Source organism: Cetorhinus maximus, chromosome 1 (assembly GCF_964194155.1).
Source record: "Cetorhinus maximus chromosome 1, sCetMax3.hap1.1, whole genome shotgun sequence".
In the NCBI taxonomy this organism is placed as follows: domain Eukaryota; kingdom Metazoa; phylum Chordata; class Chondrichthyes; order Lamniformes; family Cetorhinidae; genus Cetorhinus; species Cetorhinus maximus.
The window spans coordinates 187,013,385-187,032,079 of NC_135879.1; the positions used below are offsets into that span (position 1 = coordinate 187,013,385).

Sequence of the window (18,695 nt, forward strand, 5' to 3'; positions counted from 1 at the left end):
TCCCACATGCTCTCCATATCCCTTGATTCTCTGAGAGACCAAAAGCTTGTCAATCTCAGCCTGAAATATATCAGAATTGAAATTGAATTGAATAGAATAGAATTGAAATAGAATTCCAAAGACTCACAACCCTATGAGCGAAGAAATTTCTCCACATCTCAGTCTCAAATAATCAGCCCCTTATCCTGCAACCATGCCCCCTTGTTCTGGATTCCCCAGCCAGGGGGAAAAAAATGATCTGATTGGTGGAAGGGTAGGGCACAGATTTAAGGTGATTGGCAAAAGAAGCAGTAGCGACATGAGGGATAACTTTATCATGCAGCAAGTGGTCAAGGTCAGGAATGCAAATATTCTCTCAGTATCAACCCTGTCAAGCCCCTTCATAATCTTGAATGTTTCAATGAGACCACCACTCACCTTTCTAAACTCCAAACAGTATAGACCAGGCTTGTCCAACATACAGCCCACGGGCTGAAGTCCCTCTATGCAGCCCCCGGAGCCACTTTTCAAAATGCTGGTCAAACAGGTGCATTTCAATGGAAGATTCTGCATGGAGCTGTTCTTCCAATCAGAGACTGCTTCTCTCCGGCGTTTGCTGCTAATAGGCTCACTAGTGAGCCTATCACCAGCAAATGACGGAAAGAAACTGTCCCTTATTGGAGCAGCAGCCACCGGCTGAAGCCGGTGGAGCCAGGGTCAGGCCCTGGGAAGGCGAAGTTGCATCTACTGGCAGGGGGGTGGTGGGGGGGTGGGAGGTGCGTAAGGCTGGTGGAGGGCGAAGTTTCAGCGTGCCTAGGGAGGAAATGGTGCCATGGTGTGTGTGTGAGAGAGAGTGTGAGGGATGAGTGCGGGTCTGCCTTGCGCCCAGTCTCACCAATACATACACATGCACCCACTCACAGTGGGTAAGGGTGAGTGAGTGAACACCCTGAGACTGGGAGTGAGCCGGACACACACTCTGACTTTCTCACACAACTGGTCATTCCTATTAATTACTCTTTTTAAATGAACAATGTATTGCTGTGACATTGCTGAACTTTTGCTCAGCAATTGTTTCTTTCCTTAAAACCCAACTTCTTTTGAAATTCAGTTTAATGTTGTGCCAACTTTCTGAAATTTGCTCATCAGCCTCGGAGTAAGAAAAATATGCAAATGTGACCCTGTATGTAGCCCTGTATAATCTTTATTCCTGTACGCCAATCCCTTTGCAATAAAGGCCAACATGCTATTTGCTTTACTAATTACTTGCTGTACCTGCATGTTAACTTTGAGTTCCTTGCATGAACACCCGCAAGTCTCTCTGAATATCAACATTTACAAGCTTTTTAAAAAATATTCCACTTTTCTATTGTTACGACCAGACTTGCCCACATTATATTCCATCTTCCACCGTGTCGCCCACTCGCTTAACCTTAATCTTTTCTTTGTGCCATCTCACAGCTTGCATTCCCACCTGGCTTTGTATAGTCAGAAAACATTACTCACTGTCTTTTCATCTAAATCATTAATATAGATTGTAAATAGCTAAGGCCCCAGCACTGATCCTTGTGGCACTTCACTAGTCGCAGCTGCGAATTTGAAAAGGCCCCGTTTATTCCTACTTTCTGGTTCCTGTCCATTAACCAATCCTTTATCCATGCTAATATGTAACCCCCAACTTCTTGAGCCCTTGTGTATTAACCTTTTGTGTGGCAGCTTATCAAATTCCTTTTGGCAATTCAAGTGTACTACACCTACTGGTTCCCCTTTTCTACTCTACTACTACATCGTCAAAAAACTCTAATTAGTCAAACAGTATTTCCCTTTCGTAAAATCATGTTCTGATCATACTCTGCCTTTCTAAGTACATTGTTAAGACTTCCTTAATAATAGATTCCCAGCACTTTCTTGATGACTGATGTCAGGCTAACTGGTCTGTAGCTCTTTGTTTACTTTTTTCTAAATAGCATTATTACATTAATGGGCTGCATCTTCCGGTCGGTGAGCAGGGGAGCAGGGCCCGTTTGCCGACACATAAGATAATGCGGGGCGACGTCGGGCAAGTGTCCCAACATCACCCCGTGTCATTTACATTCTCAGGTCGGCGGGCGCGCAGCCAAGTCAGCTGCGCACCCGCCGACCTGTCAACAGCCTATTAAGAAGGTAATTGAAATCATTAATGGACCTGCCCGTCCAGCCTCAAGGTTGGCGGGCAGGCTATGAGCCCTGACAGGCTTCTGACGGGTGGGATGAGGTTTCATGAGGGATTTAAAAATTTCAGAATATTTTAAAATAAAAGTTATGGACATGTCCCAACTCATGTGACAGTGTCACATGAGGGGAATGGCAGCGAAATTTTTTTCTCATCTTTATTTAATGTTTCAAACCTGAGCCGATCTCCCTGAGGCAACACTTTGAGATCTGTCCGCTCTTTCGCGCACTCCCGGCTCAGGGAATCCCCCGCATAGCGCTTCCTGGCGGACGTCACACTGGGCGGGCCTTAATTGGCCCACCCACGTAAAATGGCGACGCGCCCCCAAGTGGGGGCACTGATTGGGAACCCGCCCACTCATGCCCGCTCCCACACATCCCCCCCGACGGGGGGATAATGTTGCCCAATGTATTATTAATATCTGTGACTCTGTTTATTGCTTTAAAATATATTCATCAAAATGATTGCATAGGATATATGGAACAGAAACAGCCATTCAGCCCAACCAGTCCATGTCAGTATTTACACTTCACTCAAGCCTCCTCCTATCTTTCTTCATATAAATCTATCATTGTCACCCATACATCATTACATCACCATTGCATCACCTCTCTGGGCACATTATAAAAAGAATACTTTTTTTAAAATTCTTTCATGGAATGCAAACGTCACTGGCAAGGCCAGCATTTGTTGTCCATCCTTAATTAGCCTTGAACTGAGTGGCTTTCAGAAGGGAGTTAAGAGTCACATGTAGGTCAGACCAGGCAAAAACAGCAGATTTCCTTCCCTAAAAGGGCATTAGTGAACCAGATGGGCTTTTATGACAATCGACAATGGTTTCAAGGTCATCATTATGGACACTAGCTTTCCAATTCCAGATTAATTAAATTTAAATTCCATCAGCTGCCATGACAGGATTTGAATCCATGTTCCCAGGGATTAGCCTGGGCCTCTGGATTACTAGCCCAGCAACATTATCACTACGCCACCATCTCCCTTGGAAAAGGTGTGATATAGATTTAGTAGGATGATAGAGATCAGAGGAGAGGCTAAGAAACACAAAGAATTAGGATCATATTCAATGCAGAGAAAATTAATGGGGAAACTAACAGAAATGTTCAAAAATTTTGAAGGGCTTAAGAGTGAGTGGTGAAAAACAATCTCCATCTCAGTAACAAGGAACATTAATTTCAACTGGCATGGAAGCATAATTTTTTTTTAAAATGGAGCGCAGAGGTTAATAGATCATAGGTTGCATTACAAGTTGTTATGAATTAAGATCAGGAATGCACTGCCTGAAAGGTTGGTGAATAGTGATTTTCAAAAGAAAAGTGGATATATACTTGAAAAGGGAAAATCTGCAGAGCTCTGTGGAAAGAACAGGAGGAGTGGGACAAATTGAATACCTCTTTCAAAGCACTAGCACGGATATGATGGGATGAATGGCCTCCTTCTGCACTGCATGATTACCAGAACTGAAGCTGGCCCTTGAGCAATTTAGAAAAGCATGAAGTATTTAAGCACTCAGGGAAGGAGCAGAAAAATACACTGAATAAGGAGTTCAGTTTGGACTGGCTCAGTGGCCTCCTGCATTAAGATCTCCGTAACCTTACAGATACCTGAAAAATTATGGAATGGCTGTGGTTTGTAGATCCTCAGCATTTTGCAAGAAAATTTCCCACCTTATTATTGAAAACAATTGAGAACATCAAAGGTTTTTAATTTTATTCCTGCATGTGGCTGTGGGGAAGGTTGAGAGGGAAGACAAGAAAAGGGAAGATTCCAAACTGATGCATGCAGAATCACTCTCTTACCCAGTTTCAAAGATAGATTTCATCAGATCTTCATTGTACTCACAATTCACTTTGATTGGTGTAGCTACAAAACTCATGGCATTATGAACAACAGTACCTCCCTACCCTATGAAGCAACAATATCACAGGAACATCCAACACCATTTTCCTTCCAAGTCACACATTAGTCTATCTTTATCATCACTGGGTGAAAACCCAGGAATTCCCTATCTAATACCACTATGGGTGCACCATTAATGATCAGTGTTTAACAAAGAAAGCTCTCTACCACATTCTCAGGGTAACAAATGTGGGACAATACTTGCAGCCTTCTGATTAACAAAAAATGTCTAGGTCCCTCCTCATAATTGTGGCCCTTTCAAAGAATCAACTTACTGTTTATAATGATAATGAGCGAAGTTCTTCTTACCCAATTCTCCTCCAAAAATTGAGAAGTCCTTTTCCAAAATGACCCACTTTTTAATTTTCTGAGCATTTGATATGGCGTTTTTATTGACTGCGTCAATTCCAGTCTGGATGGCTTTGTAAAATGTAGGATCTCGCATGATTAGAATCTGTGACACAGTGGTGGCAGGGCATTCGTGTTTATGACAAAATGCAACAGCTGCTGGAGCCAACTCATCTAGTGGGGCTCCTGTTTCATTGTCCCTGTAACACTGGGGAAAGCAAGAAGAGAAAAAGAGACAAAATGATAGCAGCTATGAAAATTATTGTTTACCATATATAAAAAGAAAGAGAAATACTAGGTTAATCACCATTCTATGAATGTAGTTCAACCTTATTACATCATGGATAATCAGTAATTCAGTGGGCTCTTCCAGTGGCTCACATCGATCCTGTGAATATCTAAGCCAGATAGGCCAAGTAGTCCAAATTCAATCCCACGTCTGTTAAATTAGTCCGCTGCTGGTACCTTTAAACTGACCACACACTAACAGGGGTTTAGAAACGCACACATCTACTGTTATCTGACTTTACCTAGTGATAATTCAAATGCCCTTAGCCCAGATAAACCTTTTGATTTCCTGAAGCATTCCCGATTCATCCCCAAGTTTGAAAAAGGAGGATGTGGAAACTTTCTTTACAGCCTTCGAAAAACTGGCAACTCAACCACAGCAGCCAACAGGTTTTTAGACCTTCATGATACAAGGTCAGCTCGTCGAAAAAGTTTGTGGAATTTATTCCACACTGCCTATTGAAAGTTCTGCATGTTATAATCAGACAAAGGCTGCTATTTTCAGTGTCTATTACCTGAGGTATCCGCCAACAATTCCAGGATTCCCGTAAAAAAACCCCACACTGACCTTGCTAGAGTTCAAAAGATTTGAACAGGTAGTTTTTTGAACATTGGGTCTGAGCACTACAGATTGACCACACCCACGGCAGCTTAAGAAAAACAATTTTGTTAGATGACTTTAAAAACTGTCTTCCTTACAACCTCAAAACTCACACAGAGGAACAAATGTTTTCCAGAGTCAGAGAATGCAGCAATCATGGCAGATGGCTACAATTTAACACAAACCTCCAAACCAAAACAAAATTGAATCAAGTAGCTCTTAACAGCAAAGGCGAGATAAAAAGGAGATAGAGGGAACAGAAATAGACTCCAGAAGAAAGGAGAGTAGGAAAATTGACCCTCAACTTTAAAAAGGAAGAACCTGGAAAATAAAGCAGCAGGGCCACACAAGGCAGACCACATAAAAGAGAACTGCTGGTTCACAAAGAAATCAACAATGGGGAGCTGGGGTCAGAACTGTGTCCATAACCTTGAAAGTATCCAGCCCAGACTCAGATGGGATGGGGGTAGAACAAAATTCCTACCAAGGCTTCTTGCATAAAGGGACAATGACTCATTTTGCACCCCAAATTCCCAGAAAAGAAATAACTACTTTCTGAAATACAGGGTGTTTTCAAATACTGCTCGCTTTCAGCAGAGTTTGCTGAATTGCCGTTCGAAAGCAGGACAAACACCACATATGGCTAGAGGGTCTCTTTGTAAAAATTCACCTACACAGTAAGTGTATCACTGGGGTAGTGACAGTCATGGTTGTGCTGAGCTTACCAATAGCAAGGAATAGACCTCTTGTTGGGAAATGACGTGATGGAAAACCAGGTACTGTGCCCAGGGGGTCAAATACAGTCCTCAGGGACTGAGGAAACAGGAGAGAACCAGAAAGGGGCTGTTCAGATGCAGAAAGCTGAAGAAAACTCTAACATCCTACAAGAGGTGACAGAGCCAATAAGGATTATGGAAATATAAGGAAAGTCAGAGAACTTTCAGAAAGTTCTCTCCTCGCCTCTGGAAATAAGAAGCATTAGGATAGAACCCAGAAAAGTTAAAGAGCCCAGAGTTGCTGTTCCTCCAGTTTGCGTTGAGCTTCACTGGAACATTGCAGCAAGCCAAGGACGGACACATGGGCATGAGAGCAGGGTGGATGTTGAAATGGCAAGCGACAGGGAGGTCTGGGTCATGTTTGCAGACAGACCGAAGGTGTTCCGCAAAGCGGTCACCCAGTCTGCGTTTGGTCTCTCCAATATAGAGGAGACCACATTGGGAGCAGCGAATGCAGTGGACTAAATTGAGGGAAGTGCAAGTGAAGTGCTGCTTCACTTGAAAGGAGTGTTTGGGCCCTTGGACAGTGAGGAGGGGGGGAAGTAAAGGGGCAGGTGGTGCACCTTCTGCAGTTGCATGGGAAGGTGCCATGGGAGGGGGTTGAGGTGTAGGGGGGAACGATCCCTGCGGAATGCCGCCAGAGGGGGTGAAGGGAAGATGTGTTTGGTGGTGGCATCATGCTAGAGTTGGCAGAAATGGTGGAGGATGATCCTTTAAATGCGGAGGCTGGTGGGGTGATAAGTGAGGACAAGGGGGACCCTATCATGGTTCTGGGAGGGAGAGGAAGGTGTGAGGGCGGATGCATGGGAGATGGGCCAGACACGGTTGAGGGCCCTGTCAACCACCATGGGTGGAAAACCTCGGTTAAGGAAGAAGGAAGACATGTCAGAGGAACTGTTTGGGAAAGTGGCATCATCAGAACAGATGCAACGGAGGCAAAGGAACTGAGAGAATGGGATGGAGTCCTTACAGGAAGCGGGGTGTGAGGAGCTGTGATCGAGGTAGCTGTGGGAGTCGGTAGGCTTGTAATGAATATTGGTGGACAATCTATCACCAGAAATTGAGACAGAGAGGTCAAGGAAGGGAAGTGTCAGTGATGAACCATGTGAAAATGATGGAGGGGTGGAAATTGGAAGCAAAATTAATACATTTTTCCAAGGTCCAGACGAGAGCATGAAGCGGCACCGAAGCTGTCATTGATGTACCGGAGAAAGAGTTGTCGATGTTGTGGTAGTTAATGGATACTTTTTCAGTCTTAAAAGAAGCGACTCGTGAGATAGTTGATGCACAGGTTTTAATTTTCTAAGCTTCCCTAGATTCGGGGAAAGTCCCATTAGTTTGGAAAATAGCAAATGTAACTCCATTATTCAAAAACAGAGGGAGACAGAAAGCAGACTAGAGCCCAGTTAGCTTAAATGTCTGTCATAGCGAAAATGTTAGAAACTATTGCTAAAAATGGCATAGCAGGGCACTTAGAAAAATTTAAGGTATTCAGGCAGAGTCAACATGGTTTTGAAAGTGGGAAATCATGATTAACCAATTTATTATACAGCACAGAAACAGGCCGTTTGGCCCATCGCGTCCATGCGGACCGTTATTGAGGAAAATAAAAGTTCATGGTGTAAGGGGTAATATATGAGCATGGATAAAAGATTGGTTAGCTAACAGGAAGCAGAGAGCTGGCATAAATGGGTCATTTCCTGGCTGGCAAGATGTAACAAGTCGTGTACCACAGGTATCAGGATGAGGCCTCAATTTTTTACAATTTATAAAATTGATTTGGGTGAAGGGACCAAAGGTATGGTTGCTAAATTTGCTGATGACACAAAGGTAGGTAGGAAAGTAAGTTGTGAAGAGAACATAAGGAGGCTACAAAGGGATATAGATAGGTTAAGTGAGTGGGCAAAGATATGGCAAATGGAGTATAACGTGTGGAAACATGAAATTGTCCATTTTGGCAGGAAGAATAAAAAAGGATACTATCTAAATGGTGAGAGATTGCAGAGCTCTGAGATGCAGAGGGGTCTAGGGGTCCTAGTGAATCAATCACAAAAGGCAAGCTAGGCTTGTATCCACTGGAGTTTAGAAGAGTAAGAGACAACTTGATTGAAACAGATAAGATCCTGAGGGGCCTTGACAGGGTGGATGTGAGAAAGGATGTTTTCTCTTATAGGAGAATCTAGAACTACAGGTCACTGTTCAAAAATAATGGGTCACCTATTTAAGACTGAGATGAGAAGAACGTTTTTTCTGTCAGCAGGTCGTGAATCTGTTTGATGGAAAAGAGTTTTGAATATTTTTAAGATAGAGGTAGATAGATTCTTGGTAAACAAGGGGGTGAAAGGTTACCGGGGGTAGGTTACAATCAGATCAGCCATGGTCTTATTGTATGAAGGAGCAGTCTCAAAAGGCCGGGTGACCTACTCCTTCTCCTAATTAATCTGTTCGTATGTATGTATGGTCAGGTAGTGAATGGTCTCATGAGGTGGGGTCAGGGAAACAGGAGACAGGTCGTGCGGATAATGGGAGGGGTCAGGATCAAAGTGGACATAGAGACAGTAATGGATGTAGGCTTAGAGGGGACAGAAGGCATGTGGAGAGTGATGGTTATAGGCTCAAGAGTAACGGGGTGAAGTGGTCCAAGGGTACCAGGGGGGAAAGGGATAGAAATGGTTATATTGGGTGACAGGTGAAGATTGAAGGTGGTGCAGCATGTCTAGAAAAATATGCACACCATTTTCTCAAGGCTCTCCTTCACAATACAGTTGCTCTGTACGTGTGAGTCCTCAAAGTGAAAGGAGGGCCTTTTCGTGTGGGTGGCATTAAAGATGAGCACAATTGGCCACCCAAAGGGATCCCCTAATAATCATGAGTCAACTGCATGAGAACCCATCCTCAGGCGTGTTCTCCTCTCTATGGTGAAGCCCACAGGGCAGCAGGTTTGCTCCCTGACTCATGGGTCTCATAACATCAAGATCCTAGCAAGGTCGGGTGCTGCAGTAAAGTCTGCGCTGAAGGGCAACTGAAGTTGACCAAGGTGGGAGTAGAAAACTATTTGCCGGCTTAGAAACTCAAGGGTCCCAGGTGGATGGTCATGGCTGACAGCCCAGAAGTCCATTAGGCTGTTAAAACGCCTGAGCCCCAGAGAAAATGTTGCTTGATTGACAGTTCTGACTCTCCGATCTCTGCTGTCAATTTCACAATGTCGATTTACACATGATTAAGAGGTTTTAAGTGTGTGCAGTTTCAGATAAGGGGTCTGGATGATTGACACTTCTACTGGTCTGTAGTGAAAAGGATTTTTCTTTAAGCAAGTAGAAAGTTATCAATGTTTTTTTTTAAAACACATACTACTATCAACATGGGGTTCATTGCTTCTATGCACTATATAGTGGGTGAATGGCCATGGAAGTGCCATAGCTTGGCATGGGGGTGCATGAGGGGCTACAACAGTTGTTTGGGGCCACACCCTTGCATCTTGGCATGGGGATGCATGAGGGGCCATACAGTTTGTTTGGGGGCATGACTTGGCATGGGGAGTCATAGGGGTTGTGAGGGGGGTTGCTTCCAAACCTGTAACCTCTACCATCTAGAAGGTAGAAGATGCATGGGAACACCACCACTTCTAAGTTCCCCCCCAAGCCACACCCCACCCCGACTTGGAATTATATCGCCGTTCCTTCACTGAGTCAAAATCCTGGAACTCCCTTCCTAATAGCACTGTGGGTTTACCTACACCACATGGACTTCAATGGTTTAAGAAGACAGCTCAGCACCACTTTCTCAAGGTCAATTAGTGATGGGCAATAAATGATGCCCACATGCCATGAACAATTAAATAAAAGAAAAATACATTAGTATGGAGAGTCTGAAGGGGCAAAGGGTGTGGGTGTGGCGGAGGGCATACCTTGACATGGGGGCATGAGGAGAAGCTTTTGAACTTACCTTTTAAAAGGTCCCCTCAGACAGATTATCATTCACGACATCTCTGTGGTGCCACAAAAAATTACTCTTTGAAAAATTGGCCTAGCTCCATAAAAATTGCAGAGGACTAGGACATGCCTATCCGCACAATGCAGTTGGCCAGGCCTGGAGTTCAAGGTGCAGGCTCGCGACCCAAACCAGCCCGCATCCTTAAAAGGTACTGTTGTAAATTGGAAACCCTGGGAATGAGGTCAAGAATCCTGGACTTGGGTCCTGGCCACCATTTTTAAACGGTTCGCGAGTCATCCTGACTCGACAAAAATCCAGCCCAATGTTCGCACAGTTCAGTAGCTTTCTTTATAACAGAGGGTGAATTTCCTTGAAATGAGTTACGCTGCTCTTGCACCATTGAAAATGGATTGTGTAGAGGGAGATACACAAAGGTTTTCTGGTGTCGCTCTTTTGTATATCTTGTGGAGTAGTCATTGGCATAAAACAGGTACAAGTAGCATAAATACATGGAAACTGCTATCCAGTATTAAAAGCAGACCAAGGGCCAGCCAACTAAACACCATGCTCACATTTTACTCTCATACAGCTTCACTGAATGTCTTATCAATATTTTTATTGCGGCAACAATAACAAGGGACCAGAGAAAAATAATGCAGAACTTTACTGATTCATATCCCCATTGACATGAAATGTTACTTATATTTCTCTCTCCATGGATGCCACCTGACCTATTGAGTATTTCCAGCATTTTCGGTCTTTACTACTTGTACAACTAACTGTTCATTGGGCACTCTGGAGACTCCAAGGAGGCTCCAATTCACAATCTTACACAATGGCTACACAATTCCCTTCACACTAATTACCTACACCCATCTCTGATTTACGATTTCCGGCCTCCCTTCTGACAGGACTGTGGTTTCTTGAATGAATTTGATGATTTAGAGTTGAAGTGAGGGCCCTGTAAAGTGAAGGGTTCAGAGCAGGGTCGCAAGGTTTCTTGTAGTCGAATATCTAAGAAATTGATTCTCAGGTGAACTTTGAAACTGGAACAGGTTAAGTATTTTGGCTGCTTGATGACTTGCAGTTAGTTTCAGAGTCTGGTTCTCAGACTGGCTGACCACTGGTTTTGATGGATCTGCTGGGGTAATAAGGGTGCAGTTCCTGGAACCAGCTTCAATCACATGACCAATGGGTTATACTTCCAAGGCCTGCCCAGTCTAGTTTGGATGGGGGAGGCCATTGTGATACAATGAGAAGATGATAGTGGCCATTGAGTTTAGATCTTCCTTTTTGTCCAGTATGAATCACGAAGACAGGCTGTCTGGAAACTCCACACAGTCTTTAGGTGTTGGCCCATCCTTAAACAATGAGATGTGTAAATTCCACAAATGTCCATATTTAATTAGGTATTTGCCAGAGACTTGATACTGTCCGTAGTCCAAATGTCAAAAGTCACATGAATTTCAGCAGCCACCTTAACAGCTTTTGTGTGTCCAATTTTTAAAAGTATTGACTGAAAGTTCATAACATAACATGCCTGTACTAGACATGACACTATGGAAGGAACATAATCAGTTCAGGGTTAGATGTCTATTACCGCAGGTCTATGAAAAAGAATTGTACAAAATGTTGCTGCAGTAAGAGGAAATTAAAGTCATTGTCCACAATTGCCACAACCATTAAGAGACTCATCATACCAGATTAAATTTCCAAAAATAGGCCTGCGCTGTAAGAAATATCTATCCAGATAGCAATGGATTTGTTACACCCGTTTCCAGCTGTAATGGTGAAAAAATAATGGCTATAATTACTACTATCTGGCATGGACTTAATGGGCCGAATGGCCTCCTCCTGTTCCGTATGACTGATTGAGCCTGAACTTCTGTGAAGTGGCAATCAGAGTCGGATTGGCGTTCCATTCTGAGTTTCTTACCTCAAAAGCCTTTCAATCCTTTCTCCCCTAACATTCTGACTCAGGCCGGGCGAGAGCGGTGCGGTGCAATGCGCTCCTGAGGCCTTATGGGCAGCATTTCCCCCCCATTAGGAGGGGTTGTGTGGGAGCGGGTGCGAGCGGGCGGGTTCCCGATCGGTGCGCGCCATCATTTTACGTGGGTGGGCCAATTGAGGCCCGCCCAGCATGACATCCGTTCGGAAGCGCTGTGCGGGCGGGTGGGGGGGTAGATTCCCTGAGCTGGGAGTGCACACTTTTGCGCATGCATAGGAAAGAACGCACTCACCTCCCTGAGGCAAAGTGCTGCCTCAGGGAGATCAGCTCAAGGTTCATCATGTGCCATTGTCACATGAGCTGGGACATGTCAATTTCTTTTAATTAAACATTTTATACAAATTTTAAAACCCTCATGAAACCTCATCCTGCCCGCGGATGAGGTTTCATGTTTTTTCTGAAGGCTGCCCGGGCTCTTCGCCTGCCCGCCAACCTTAAAGTTGGATGGGCAGCTCAGTTGATTGTTTTAATTGCTCGTTAACTGGCCCTAATAAGCCTTTGACAGTTCAGCTGCGTGCCCGCCGAACTGAAAATGTAAATGATGCAGGGTGACGTTGGGATGCCCACCCGACATCACCGCGCGTCATTTTATGCGTCGGCGAGCGGGCCCTGCCCCCGCTTGCCGAAGGGAGAATTCTACCCTATCTTAAGGGCTGCAAAGTCGGATGCAGGAGGCCACACACCATTTTTTACAGTGCTAAGCTGCCGTAAATCAAGTGAGTTTAAAGGTCCAGCCACATTCAAGCCAGGGAAAACGGTAGCTTTGTAAGGTAAGCGGGTGGAATTTGGGGGGCGGGGGGTGGGGGGTGGGAAAAATTGGGTTGGGTTGGGTTGGTTCAGGTGGCTGGGCAGTCGGATTGGGCAGTTCAGGTGGGGTGTGCAGTCAGTTTGGGTGGGGGGGCGATCCCGGTGGGGGTCAGGGGGGTCGGGATTGTCAGTAAAATAGTTAACCCAAAAGCAAGAAGTGGTTTTAATTCTAATATTTTCTGGGTAACTATTGCTGTAAAACAGACAGAACTATCCAAAGTTTGTGATTTAAATCGCATTTTCAGATGGTTCCCAGTGCAGGGCAATTGCCCAAAGGAAGTTTGAACTTCCCGGGCAACTTCCGTGCAATCCTTACCTGGGAACTTCCTGGGGATGGGGGAAGGGCAGGATTCCCAGTACATTTTGGGGGCACCTCCAGATTGACTGTCCTGGAGCTCGAAGACTCTACCCTAGGATTTCCTTCATTTTAACGAACTCATATCATTCACATCTCTTACTTCAACCCTCCCATGCCACTTGACGGACACAACTCTTAGCCTAACTTTCTCTTCCCAAGTATCCAAAGGGGTTTGATGTCCAGGTACATAGATCAATGTAGTATCAAGAACAGGTACAGAAAATACGGGCTAGCATTTGAGCCTCTTAAATTATGTTTAGAAGAATAAGGAATAAGGGATAGAAGTCATGCTTCAGCTATACAAAGGAATGGTTAGACCACATCTGAAGTACTGTGCTCAGTTCTGGACACCACACCTTAGGAAGGATATATTGGCCTTGGAGGGAGTACAGGGTAGGTCTCCTAGAAGGATACTTGGACTCCAATGGTTAAGCTACAAGGAGGGATTAAACAAACTAGAGTTGTATTCCCTGGAATTAAGATGGTTAAGGTGTGGGTGTCCAAAGGGACTTAGGTGTCCCTGTTTATTAAAAGTTAGCATGCAGGTGCAACAAGCAATTAGGAAGGTAAATGGTATGTTGGCCCTTGTCGCAAGGCAATCTGAGTACAGGAGAAAGGATGTCTTGCTGCTACTGTATTAAGCCTTGGTGAGACCACATATGGAGTTGTGTGCACAGCTATGGTTCCCTTATCTAAGGAAGGATATACTTGCCATAAAGGGAGTTTAACAGAGGTTCACCAGGTTAATCCCTGTGATGGCAGAATAGTGGTACGAGGAGAGACTGAGGAGACTGGGTCTGTATTCCCTAGAATTTCGAAGAATGGAGGGGTGACCTCATTGAAACTTACAAAATTCTTACAGGGTGTGACAGGGTGGATGTAGATAAGATGTTTCCCTTAGTTGGTGAGTCTAAAACCAGGGGATCTCAGGATAAGGGGTAGGCCATTTAAGACTGGGATGAGGAGATAAACGTTCCAGGATTTAGATGTTTCAGGCAGGATGGAGGGGGATGTAGAAGAGGTGGGGGAGTTGCACTGCTGGTTATGGGGAATATCACAGCTGTACGACAGGAGGACACCTCAGTGAGCTCCGGAATAGGAAGGGTGCAGTCACAATGTTGGGGGTTTACTATAGGCCTCCCAATTGCCGGTGGGAGACTGAGGAACAGTTATTATTTAGGCAGATTTTGGAAAGATGTAAAAGCAATAGAGTTGTTGCGCTGGGTGATTTTAACTTTCCCTATATTTACTGGGAATCACTTAGTGCTAGGGGTTTAGATGGTGCAGAATTTGTAAGGTGCACCCAGGAGGGCTTCCTGAGACAATATGTAGATAGTCCAACTAGGGAAGGGGCAATACTGAACCTGGTATTAGGGAATGAACCTAGCCAGGTGGTCAAAGTTTCAGTAGGGGAGCATTTCGGGAAAAGTGACCATAATTTAGTAAGTTTCAAGGTACTGGTAGATAACAGGAGTCCTCCAGTTAAGGTGCTTAATTGGGGGAAGGCTAATTATAACAATATTAGGCAGGAACTGAGGAATCTAGACTGGAGGCGGATGTTTGAGGGCAAGTCAACAACTGACATGTGGGAGGCTTTCAAACGACAGTTGATGAGAATTCAGGACCGGCATGTTCCTGCTAGGATGAAGGATAAGCATGGTAGGTTTCAGGAACCTTGGATAACGAAGGATATTGTGAGATTAGTCAAAAAGAAAAGGGAAGCATTCGTAAGGGCTAGAAGGCTGGGAACAGATGAAGCCCGTGGAGAATATAAAGAAAGTAGGAAGAAACTTAAGCAAGGAGTCAGGAGGGCTAAAAGGGGTCATGAAAAGTCACTGGCGATCAGGATTAAGGAAAATCCCAAGGCCTTTTATACATATGTAAAAAGCAAGAGGGTGGCCAGGGAAAGGGTAGGCCCACTCAGGTACAGAGGTGGGAATGTGTGTGTGGAGCCAGAAGAAATGGGAGAGATACTAAATGAATACTTCTCATCAGTATCCACCAAAGAGAAGGACTTAGCGGTCAATTTTTCTAGGGAAGAGTGCGTAGATAGCCTGGATCATGTTGAGATCAAAAAAGAGGTGTTAGGCATCTTGAAGAATATTAAGGTAGATAAGTCCCCAGGGCAAGATAGGATCTACCCCAGAGTACTGAGGGAGGCAAGGGAGGAGATTGCTGGGGCCTTGACAGAAATCTTTGTATCCTCACTGGCTACAGATGAGGTCCCAGAGGACTGGAGAATGGCCAATGCTGTTCCATTGTTTAAGAAGGGTAGCAGGGATAATCCAGGAAATTACAGGCCGGTGAGCCTTACGTCAGTGGTAGGGAAATTATTGGAGAAGATTCTTCGTGACAGGATTTACTACCATTTGGAAGGAAATGGGTGTATTAGTAAGAGGCAGCATGGTTTTGTGAAGGGGAGGTCGTGTCTCACTAATTTGATCGGGTTTTTCGAGAAAGTGACAAAGATGATCGATGATGGAAGGGTAGTGGATGTTATATACATGGATTTCAGTAAGGCCTTTGACAAGGTCCCTCATGGCAGACTGGTACAGAAGGTAAAGTCGCACGGGATTAGAGGTGAGCTGGCAAGATAGATACAGAATTGGCTTGGTCATAGAAGACAGAGGGTAGCAGTGGAAGGGTGCTTTTCTGAATGGAGAGCTGTGACTAGTGGAGTTCCGCAGGGATCAGTGCTGGGACCTTTGCTGTTTGTAGTATACATAAATGATTTGGAGGAAAATGTAACTGGGCTAATTAGTAACTTTGCAGTCGACACTAAGGTTGGAGGAGTTGCAGATAGTGAAGAGGATTGTCAAAGGATACAACGGGATATAGATCGGTTGGAGACTTGGGCGGAGAAATGGCAGATGGAGTTTAATCCGGACAAATGCGAGGTAATGCATTTTGGAAGGTCTAATACAGGCAGGAATTATACAGTAAATGGCAGAACCCTTAAGTGCATCGACGGGCAGAGGGATCTGGGTGTACAGGTCCACAGGTCACTGAAAGTGGCAACACAGGTGGATAAGGTAGTCAGGAAGGCATATGGCATGCTTGCCTTCATTGGCAGGGCTATTGAGTATAAAAGCTGGGAAGTCATGCTGCAGTTGTATAGAACCTTGGTTAGGCCACACTTGGAATATTGCATGCAATTCTGGTCATCACATTACCAGAAGGATATGGAGACATTGGAGAGGGTGCAGAGGAGGTTTACCAGGATGCTGCCTGGTCTGGAGGTTATTAGCTATGAGGAGAGGTTGGAGAAACTCGGATTGTTCTCACTAGAGCGACGGAGATTGAGGGGCGACTTGATAGAAGTTTACAAAATTATGAGTGGCATGGATAGAGTAGATAGTCAGAAGCTTTTTCCCAGGGTGGAAGAGTCAATTACTAGGGGACATAGATTTAAGGTGAGAGGAGAAAACTATAGAGGAGACGTGCGGGGCAAGTTTTTTACACAGAGGGTAGTGAGTGTCTGGAATTCGCTGCCAGAGGAGGTGGTGGAAGCAGGTACGATAGTGGTGTTTAAGAGGCAACTTGACAAATACATGAATAGGATGGGAATAGAGGGTTACTGACCCCGGAAGTGCAAAATGTTTTAGTTGACGGGCAATATGATTGGCAAAGGCTTGGAGGGCCGAAGGGCCTGTTCCTGTGCTGTACTTTTCTTTGTTCTTTGAATTTCTTCACTCAGAGGGAGGTGAATCTTTGGAATTCTCTACCCCAGAGGACTGTGGAAGCTCAATCATGGAACATGTTCTAGACAGCAATCAATAGATTTCTGGAGACTAATGACATCAAGGGATATGGGGATAGTGGAGGAAATTGACATTGAGGTAGATGATCAGCCATGGTCTAACTGAATGGCAGAGCAGGCTCGATGGGCTGAATGGCCTACTCATGCTCCTATGTTCCTAAATGAATCATGACCTATTGAACAACACTGACTCAATGGGCCAAATGGCCTAATCCTTCTCCTATTTATTTTATGTTCATGAGGTTGTAGGCCAGCAGCCCAAACAGTTCACTTCTGAGGTCCATCTCAGAGGCCAGAAGTCAAAGATTTTAGCCTCAAATAACATTCACGCTCACCTGCCCTCATTAGGCAATTTTTTGCCAAATCTTGTAGATAGAACAGAGAGAGTGATGCTCTTTGGCATTATTGTGTAGAACTTCTTGCTTTAACATCCATCACGTAATAACAGAGAAGTAGAGAAACAGAGAATAAAAGACCACGATATGGTGCGCCCACAAAAGAAAACATGAGCAAAACATTGAAACATCCAAACCTCAAAGATAAAGAGTCGTGTTATATTCTGCACAACGACACTTACCTTCAGAGTGAGAAGCACAGAGAGGAATTTCTTCTTGTCACCAATAAGCATGACGTTGCTAATGATTGATAGTTTTGCCTTAACAGCATCTTCAATGGGGACTGGGGCTACATTCTCTGCACCAGCTGTTATTATCAACTCTGGAATAAAACAACTAAGGTAAACAATACAATTCACTGCATTAATTACTTGAATTTATTTTTAAAACCAACAGCACTGGCATAGATTCCCAGATAATTTAACTAAATGTATCCAATGAATGGCACAGCATTACATTAGTCCTAAACGGCAATGCCATGGCCTTTCTGCCATTTCTTGTAAATAATAGAACAGAAAATCACACATACAGGAAGTTGTTGTTTTAAGTTGTGGTTGGATTCCTGGAAATCGCGACTTAAAGTGAAATCGCTTCATGTGAATCGTGGGTTTACATAGGAATCAATGTTAAAGCAGGAGTTAGGCTCCGTTGGACATTTCTCCACCAGAAAAAAACAATGCATAAGTTGAAATACTGTACCATACGTGTGCAGCACTGTGCATTCCTAGTTGAAATAACTTGAAAATTAAAATAACTAAATATAAAAGAAATCCTGTATAAATTCAAATTGGATAACACTCACCAGCCTCAACACATTTTAAAACATCCAACTTCACTGCGAGGCTGATGGCTTTTCTTGTTTTCTTTGCAACAGCAGGCACACTACCAGCAGTTACTGGGTGCTTCTGGCTCATGTTTAAAAACTAATTTAAAAGTCTCACCCACAGCAGGGACTTCTACAACTCCAAAATTTAAAATCAAATTTAAATCCAAATTTTTGCTTGAAAAAAAACTCTGGGTTTGGATGCCTCTGGGTTTTTTTTAAATTGATGTTGCCTTGAATACAACACAGTGTCCTTAACAATGGACCGATTGGGTCACAGAGCCTGATATTACATGATGATGCGCACTGCACAATGACAACGAGCGGAGATGGCCCACGATCACGTACGCACCGACGGCGATGACGTGAGGAAGGTGTTGATGCTAAGCGACTCTAAAGTAGAAATCACCACTTAATCAGAGGAAACTGGTCTAAAACAAAAACAACTTTAAAACAAAACTTCTTGAAACGGGGTGACTTAAAACAAGGACTT

General features: G+C 44.2%; 1 protein-coding gene across 1 annotated transcript in view; it reads right to left on the bottom strand.

Moving 5' to 3' along the window:
* LOC144685893 (long-chain-fatty-acid--CoA ligase ACSBG2-like) overlaps positions 1 to 18,695 on the bottom strand; it is a 137,938-nt gene that overhangs the window by 7,443 nt on the left and 111,800 nt on the right. Inside the window, exons 12-13 of the mRNA XM_078550901.1 lie at positions 17,562 to 17,701; positions 4,415 to 4,661 (exon numbers count right to left, since the gene is read on the bottom strand). Of these exons, the coding sequence (XP_078407027.1) occupies positions 4,415 to 4,661; positions 17,562 to 17,701 (387 nt within the window). The remainder of the gene's footprint in view (positions 1 to 4,414; positions 4,662 to 17,561; positions 17,702 to 18,695) is intronic.